Source organism: Uloborus diversus, chromosome 5 (assembly GCF_026930045.1).
Source record: "Uloborus diversus isolate 005 chromosome 5, Udiv.v.3.1, whole genome shotgun sequence".
NCBI lineage: Eukaryota > Metazoa > Arthropoda > Arachnida > Araneae > Uloboridae > Uloborus > Uloborus diversus.
The window spans coordinates 7,121,051-7,130,362 of NC_072735.1; the positions used below are offsets into that span (position 1 = coordinate 7,121,051).

The following is a 9,312-nucleotide window of genomic DNA, read 5'->3' on the forward strand; positions in this document are numbered from 1 at the left end:
ATAACGTTTCAAATTCTTAAAACATGGTATATATTACTTGGTATATTTCTCTTCAAATAAGAATGTTGACTTTTATGATAATTGTATTCAATAAAGAATGAAAACTGAAAATGCATTTCAGCATGCGCTCCATTCATTACAACTAATTTTATTGATGGCAACGTTCTCCAAGAATAAGAGTGAGACTGATAAATATAGCGTTTCAAATTCTTAAACGAGATCTTATCTTCAATTGAAAGATAATCACCGTTTTATCATTGCAATTAAGTCAGAATAACTTGCGAAAATTGCATGTTTTGTTTAATATTAAATACGCTATGGTACTTTATTATAAGAAAAATGTAATTATGTTGCAAAAATAAACAATAGATATGTTTCTATCTATTGTTCTACAGAACCCTTATTGTGTAACACTCGTGCTACATTGTAAAAACGATTCAGAAACGTTCCTGGGAAATAATGGGCAGCTGATGTGCCCAATTTCTTCCAGTAACATATCTTGCAAAATCCAGGAACGTTTTCGCTGAAATTTGGTTTCTGAATTTCAGCGAAATGTGGTTCCTGACATTATCCTGGAAGCCTCCTGAAAAATTCAGAAATATTCCCGTTAAAAGTCAGTCGTGTCTGTGGAAAATTTGAGTAAACTTAGGAAGGTATAATATAATAGCCCGGTATCTTCATGATTTATCAAGGAAGTTCCAAGAGCATTATTGCAAACATGGCCAAAGCTAAGCCAGAATTGAGAGTAATTGACGAGAATTTCACCCGCCTGCAATTCTGGCAAAGCAAAGTAGTCCACACTTATTCGCTCCCTTTGGGAGTTTAATTAGCATGGACGGGCCGTAATTGAACTGAAGCCGATACACTTTATAAATACGCTCAATTAATCTTTAAACTGGAAGCTAACAATATTTTTCACAACAGTGAAAATTAAGCATGCGTGCGACTTGTAGCAATTCATTAAACTTTTTTACAATGATACTTGATTTTTCCAGGAAGTGAATAAAAACCATTAAAATCCCGAAATGTAACATGGAAATATCCAGTAACGTTTCGGAATTTTTTTTACAGCGTATAACATTAGTATTGGTTAGGTTTAAAAAAATGTAGAGAAGCATAAATTGAAGTATAAAAGTATGCAACACACGGTAATCCATTTGTCTTTAAACCAGCACTCGAAACACGAATGTATTGGTAACGTTGAAGATATATTTTTAGGGATGGCATGATAAGTTTTTCTTTTAGAATGATTCAACAAAAACTGGGTATATTACGATAAATTTTGAGCATAGGTTGGTTGTTATTTTTAACGGGAGGAAGGAGAATCGTGAAGGAGTAATATCCGAAAAATAATGCACTGTTCTCGTAAAATCAATTTTAAATCAAACAATTATCTATTGGATGACTTTTATGTTTATAATTTTTATAGATAATCATTTTTATTATTGGCCAATACACATATAACTTTGACAATTAATTTTATTCTTTGCTGTCTAAAATCATTTTTATGTTCATTTTGAGCAATTGACATTTTAAAACTTCAATTTGTAATAAATTATGTGTTACACTTTTTTTCAACGTATTTTACACCCTTCCTATTTTTTGTTCGTTTCATCTTTTTCCCTTTCCTTGTCAAATGACACGTTTATTACTTCAGCATATTAACGTAAGGAATGCTTTTTTTTCAACAAAAATGTGTTTGGTCGCATTCGCCTTTGTCAAATCTAACAATTTCACGAACGCACCTAATCCCCCCTCAAAGTTGAGTTTATGTGTTTTCGAACCCATACATATGTAATTATATTAGCGATTTCTGGCTTTTTAAAATATACAATTTTTCTGTTATCAGACATAAATAAAAAAAAAATGTTGACATTTGTTTTTCTTTCAAGAAACAAAAAAAAAAAAAGCAATTCCTCACTTGGAATGGGTAGTCAAGTCATTTAGGAATATTGAAGCTGCTATTTTCTTTAATAAAAACCAGTTAAAATGACATAAATATATACTCTTAAGGTGTGAAGTAGATATCCAACGTGTCTAGCTTTGAATTTAGATTCTTAGCAAGCAGCGATGTTCCTCAATGCAAATAGAAACTAAATAAAATAAGTAAACAGAGACGAGCCTATACAGTCGCATTCCATACTGATACTGTAACTTCATACTGATACTGTAACTTCAGGTTTTTCTCTCTATTTGTATCTCTCACTATCTCAAGCTTCCAAATTATTGCAAAGAAACTTTTTAATATGTAAAACAATTTTCAAAAAAGAAAAAGCCAAAAAGATTTTTTATAATATTATAAAGATATAAAAAAACACTGAACTCATTATCTCAAAGGGTTAAACTAGAGCCGCTAAAAAGGAAGACCGACGCATCAGCTTAAGTTTAGCCATTTTGAATCGGATTTTTTATTGTTGCGCTGCTAGGATTACCACAGCAAAGTTTCGGATTCCGTCAAATCTGCCGAAAATAATATATTGTTTAATAAACAAGTAACGTACCGCTAATAATTGTTCACATTGAACAATCACCAAACGCGATAACTCGCCAGAAAAGACATTCACTCAAACACGCGCTCCGATCCAAAATGGCTAATCTTAATTGCTGATGCGTCGGCTCGTATATATAGGGGGCCTTAGGTTAAACGGTATGTGTTTGTTAGTTTTTGCTATTCAGTAACTTTACTAAGAAATTTTCGTTTAACTATTTTCTTTAAAAAAATAACCTAAAAGTGCTTAACATAAGTTTAGCGCTTAACTGCAGCAAATATTTTCCACAACAGAATATTTTTTTTAAACTGATTGAATAAAATTATTAGCATAAGTAGTTCAAAAATGAACCTTAATACAATCTTCTCAAAAGTCTTTTGCTTTAAGCAAAGCAATAAAATACGGAGGTTGAAACTGAGAAAGAAACAAAGACGTTAAGATGACAAGATGTTATAGTTTTTCCTCGTTAGTAAGAAAACTATAAAATATGCCTACCCGTTCTAAACTAATTAAAAATAACAATTAAGCATATGAGAATAAGGTGTCCTGGAGAATTTATTTCAAACAAAATAAATTAAATGAACCAGATTATACCATGTAATTTGGTAATGGGGAAACTCAGACAGACACACATTCCAAAATATTGTGTAGCCCTGAGCGCATATTTCCATTATGAGAAACTTAGGTACATATTTAAAAATTTAATGACGTCTAGAATTCCTATTTTCCTTAATTTTAGTGGTATTTCAAAAATTCCACCTTGCCGTTTTCTTATTTTTTGGCGAGGCGGACAAATGAAAACGACGAAAGAGGAGGCAATAAGTAACTACTTAATCATGCTTTACCATATGTAGACACTTTTCTCTTTAACGAAGAAAAGCTTAATTACATTAGCTAACTAGCGGTACCGGCACGGCTTTGTCCGTAGTATAAAATAGAAAGTCATTTCGTTCGCATGTATATTTACAAATAATAGATGACGAGTTTCTCGCCAATATGGCTATGTTAATTTGCTCACCCATGTAATGGTAATTTGCTCGCCCACGTTATGATAATTTACTCGTCCATGTTATGATAATTTACTCGTCCGTATTATGATAATTCGCTCGGTAAAATAAGGTTAAAATTAGAAAAGAAAAAGTAAGAAATATAATTTAAAAAATAAATACTTCGAGTTGTTTATCCCTATGCTACAAAAAAATTTTGTGTCAAATTTCATGAAAATCGGCCGAACGGTGTAGGCGCTATGCATGTAAGAGACATCCAGACATCCAAATATCAGAGGTCCAGATATACAGACTTTCAGCTGTATAATTAGTAAAGAAGATATGCATACATGTGTTTGATATTATACAGGATGTGTGTATTACATTGTTATTATTCTCTAGTGTTTCTTGTTGTTTTTGTTTCGTACACTTGCCATTGTGCTATCTTCGAGGGAGACTTTAAATAATATATATTTAACACTTTAACTGCATTTGCGCTGTCTAAATGTAAAATATTTTACTTGGTGCCTTTATGTACTTGCCGAACTTGCTAAAACTTTGTATAACATCAAATATAACAATTTGTTTTTTAATTACAGCTGATTGCGAATCAATGTCTCTCGATGTCAAAGGTCCACATTTCCACGTGGAACCACCTACTCGAGTGGAATTCTCCAACAACAGTGGCACTGAAGTCCGGTGTAGAGCCGACGGAGCACCAACTCCCACAATCAGTTGGATAAACAAGGAGGGTACTGTCGCTCGAGATATTCCTGGATTGCGCCATACTCGGTCAGATGGCACTTTGGTCTTGCTGCCGTTTCGCAGATCTGAATATCGGCAAGATGTCCACGACACCGTTTATCAGTGTTCTGCTGCAAACAAAGGAGGCTCAATATTAAGTCGAGAAGTTCACGTCAGAGGAGGTATGTGAAAAATTTTCTCTACGAAGAGTTTTGATACATTGACTGAAATACGTTCCTTTAAGGACTTTCGATTACGTATACTTGGTTAAGAATAATCCTATGCCTTAATTCCCAGTATCTTAACTCTGATTACTTCCTTTTGCGAAGTAATGTAAGTATTGTATTCATGAAAATTTTTGGACCCAAAAATAGGCCTTAGTTTCCATATTGCTCGCCCTTTAAGGACTTGCGATTACGATTACTTGGTTAAAAACATTCCTATGCCTTACGTCTCAGTATCTTAACTCTTTTTACTTCCTTCTACAAGGTAAAGGAAGTATTGTATTCACGAAAACATTTTGACCCAAAAATAGGCCTTAATTTCCATTTTTCTCGCCCTTTAAAGACTTTCGATTACGATTACTTGGTTAAAAATAATCCTATGCTTTAATTCCCAGTATCTTAACTCTTTTTACTTCCTTTTACGAAGTAAAGTAAGTATTGTGTTCACAAAAAGAATTTGACCCAAAAATAGGCCTTAATTTCCATTTTGCTCGCCCCCGAATGAATATTGATTTTCTTTTTCAGCCCGACCGACCATACGTGGAAAAACGTATAGACACCTGAAATATCTATTTTGACGATCCCCGAATTACACAACGAGTTTTCTCGTGGCTTCTGTATGTACATATGTGTGTGCGTATGTATCTCGCATAACTCAAAAACTGTATTTCCTAGAAAATTGAAATTCTGTACGTAGACTCCTAGTGGGGTCTGGTTGTGCACCTCCCATTTTGGTTGCATTCGCATGTTCCTAAAGGGTTCTCTTACACCTTTTTGAGGGGAAATCATTGTTAACGGTCACCAAGCTATTGGTTTTGACTTCGTGACAAATTTGGCTTTTTATTTTAAAATTTGGTTTCCTTTAGGCAACTATTGACGATATTTAGAGAGTTAACCATTGAATCACTTTAAAATGTCGAACATTAGAAAAAAATAATCTTTATAAAACGTTTTTTTTTTCTCTCGTGTTCGCTACAAACTTGGGGCAAAAATATTTAAAGTGGTTTTTTGCTGATTACAAGGCACTACTATTATCATTAAATTGGTGTAAAAGGAAGTCATGTGATGCACACATCAGCTCATTTTTTATAAAAAGCGCGGAGTTTTCCGACCTTCGTTTACCCTTTTCCCCTTACGTTGTACAGTTTTAGATGCATTTATCCTCAATATTTCCTTGTGTAGTACAGTATCAGGAATACAGGAGACTTTATATAAATATAAAATAATATAGCACGAAATAATACTTGAATGGGCACTTTTTAGGAATCTGAATTTAGTTTACGCGCCTAGCTTTACCTTCTTTCAATGAATTAGTGCGTCTCAAAGTAAACTTAACTTACGTTTCCATCGTTATAAATATTTTCATTGAAATTTCTTCCGTCTCAATAGGCATCACGTGTCAAATGATGGCTGACCAATACTTATAAAACTTTCAGCATTTGATGCAGCAGTTAGTATTTTAAAGAGTATAATTTGTGTCAATAAAATTAAAATGCATAGGTTATATCGGAGTTGAAAAGTCTCCACAAGTATTTTTTACTCAAAAAAAAAAAAAATAAATAAATAAATAAATAAATAAAAAAATAAAAATAAAAATAAAAATAAAAACAAATTTATGTTTCCACTCAAAATACCGATTATTCGGTACGGTAGGACGTTAGTTTTCAATATTAGATTTTTGCCAATTTTCTCTGTACGTATCAATTTTATAATCTGGAGAAACATTCGAAAAAAAGAAAAATTTGCAAGTAAATAAAACACAAGATAGATGCATATTAAGAACGGTTTTCGGATTTAAAATCTAGAGATAGATAGACACATTTAATTGTTATATTTTACATCTCTTCAATGATTTCTAACTGAAAGGATAACTTTTCTGTACGTAAAAAATGCAGAAATACGAATTCAAATCAATTTTTTCTCATCTTTTTTAAAAATGAATTTCATATCAAAAGGAATCGAAGCATCAAATTTTCCTTTACTTGCAATGAACATATGTAGGCATTTTTTTTTCTTAAAGATCCTTATTTCTGAGGCAGCAATGTGGTTTCAAGTATGTGCAAAAAGCAATGAAACTTGATAAATATTCATGAATGCAAAAATATCAAAGAAGTTTCTTTTTCCTTTTTTTTTTCGATTTCCCAACATTGAAAATTCAAAGAAGTCAATTACTCGAGGCTGCAAATTGAATACTTTTTTTTGCATAGTTTGGCATATTTTTCTAACGCAGAGCGATTTTTTTTCTCCTACCACGAGAAAGGGGAAAAAAAGAAACCTTAGTTTTCTGTTAGTTTTATCCTATGCATGAAGAATTTCATTGTTTTTTCATCTTAATAAGTATAGGCGTCTTCGTTCCAAAGCAGTGTTTAAAAATGAATAGCGTTAACATTTTTTTCTTTCCATTCAAATATTCAGTTTTTACGAACAATATTTTTTATGCTACAGTTAGTATATTAAAATAAATTATTTCTTGTCTATGTAAATATTTACAAAATGAGTTGAAACATATATACGCTTTTCAAATTTAAACAGAGGTGAAACTAATGCAGATTTTCAATAGTTTTTGACATAAGTTTTTAAAACAGTATGTGTTTTAAGCGATATCATTTGAAATTTCCAGAATATAAAGGAAAATATAAATTGAATATTGTATAATTTATGAAACGTAGACTTCAAAAACGTCCCCACGAGCAGGATTTTTTGCTGATTTTTTCAAGATTTCGATCGTTAAGATTTATGTCTCAATGCAAATAGATAATCACATTCAGTCAATTTAAATATTGAAAATCATCAGAACAATTCTTATGGAGATGCAAACATGAAAATTTTCTTGAACCTCTACCCTTATATCAGGAATGTAATAGCACAAAAATAGCGTAAAAAATACAATAATGAGCTGATGTTTGCAACTCATGACTTCCTTTTCCTCCAATTTAATGTCATTTTCTCATTATTGGCAGTTTTAATGTGATTCAATTGTTTACTCTCTAAATACCATCAACAATGGCCAAATTAAAAAAAAAAAAAATCGCCAAATTTTTCACCAAGTTGGCGACATACTTGTCAACCAAAAAATTGGCGATATATTGCCAAGTGTCCGCCAAATTATAACACCACTTGAGTTTACATCGAAGTTAGCAATGATTTCCCCCCAAAAAGGGGCAAAAGACCGCTTTTGGAGCATCAGAATGCAACCAAAAGGAGAGGTGCACAACTAGAACCCACTAGAAGACTACGTACCAAATTTCAACTTTCTAGGACATTCCGTTCTTGAGTTATGCGACATACATACACACATACGCACATACGCACATACATACATACATGCAGACGTCACGAGAAAACTCGTTGTAATTAACTCGGGGATCGTCAAAATGGATATTTCAGGTGTCTGTATGTTCCTAGGCACATATCCACGTGTGGTCGGGTTGAAAAAAAACTAAACATTTACTCGGGGGTGAGCAAAATGGAAATTAATTCCGATTTTGGGGTGAAAATTTTTTCGCGAATACAACACTTCTTTTTTTGTAAAAGGAAGAAAAAAAAAAGCGATAATACCTTAAATTCGTTTTTGTTGCAAATTTGTATCTCATATTTTACAACAAAGATAATATATTGTAATATTCTTCAATACGATATTATAATGTTCTTCAGCGAAACAAAAAGCTTGCTGGAATAGTCTTAATAAGCGTAATGATTGCACCTCTACTCCAACCGTATTCCATTTAAATATGCATAGCAAAATGCAGTAAATATAAACTAGGTAAACTTGAAAAGAATGGCAATTATATCAAAAAATATAGTATTAATAAAATGAATAGCGTGAAAAAATTTCTCAGCTTCAAAAGTAATTAATGCATACATTAAAAAGGAATCACATGAATCAGCCAAGAAAACATTTACTGTCTGATAAAAACAAAAGAAGAGGATATGCGATATACTTTATGAAGAACGTGGGCTCTATTTCAAAATGCAATTAAATTTTGAGCGTTTCCAGAAACAATTGACTCAGTGATTGATGTACACATCTTATTAGATGCGTCCGTTAATGAGCAACATAGTTTATTTATTAGTTCTACTGTAAATCTTTAAAACGTAATTTTATTACACACAGGGAGAGTCCACGTTCTTCATAAAGTTCGTGCAGTGGAACAAGACTATAACATATATGGAGTTGTTTTTTGCAACAAGTGATACGTTTGTAACCGTGAAATAGCTGTATAGTAATAAACGTCAATCTACGGAAAAACGAAATAGCTTAATTAGTTTGAAGTTAATGCAGTAAACCGCAAAATGTAGCTACGTACATCATAACAAATTAAGTTCATGCCCTTCAAATATGGCGTACATCTTTCATACAATGGTGTAGCAGTTTGGTAAGTACTCATTTGGAGTATGCTGTTTAGTTTTGGTCTCCTTATCTTCAGAAAGATATTAATGTATTGGAAAGGGTTCAAAGGCGGGTTACAAGGCTAATTAATGGACTTTCTCATTTAGACTACGATTCCAGACTTAGAATGCTAAAAATGTACAGTCTTGAGCATAGAAGAGACCTAGGGGACATAATTCAGTTGTTTAAATTTATTAAAATGTAAGATGTTACGGGGCTGAAGTTTAGCACTGAAATCAGGACAAGGGGTCATTGTTGTAAGCTATTTAAATCTCAGGCTAACATGGATATTAGGAAAAATTATTATTTTAGCAGGGTAGTGGAACCTTGGAACAGCTTACCGGAAGAGGTGATAATGAGCAAGGAAGTAGATAGTTTTAAGAGGGCCATTAATCTTCACTGGGGGGTTGTAAATTGACAAGGACCAGTCTAGCTGGGCCCAGAGCCTGTTGCTGGTCGTCATTCTTGCATTTGTATTT

At 32.5% G+C, this 9,312-nt stretch overlaps 1 protein-coding gene across 1 annotated transcript in view; it reads left to right on the plus strand.

Annotated features, from left to right (window-relative positions):
• The first annotated feature begins 552 nt into the window (after positions 1 to 552).
• Positions 553 to 9,312, plus strand: part of LOC129222423 (cell adhesion molecule DSCAM-like) — a 100,073-nt gene continuing 91,313 nt past the window's right edge. Inside the window, exons 1-2 of the mRNA XM_054856935.1 lie at positions 553 to 613; positions 4,075 to 4,401. Coding sequence (XP_054712910.1) covers positions 553 to 613; positions 4,075 to 4,401 — 388 coding nt within the window. The remainder of the gene's footprint in view (positions 614 to 4,074; positions 4,402 to 9,312) is intronic.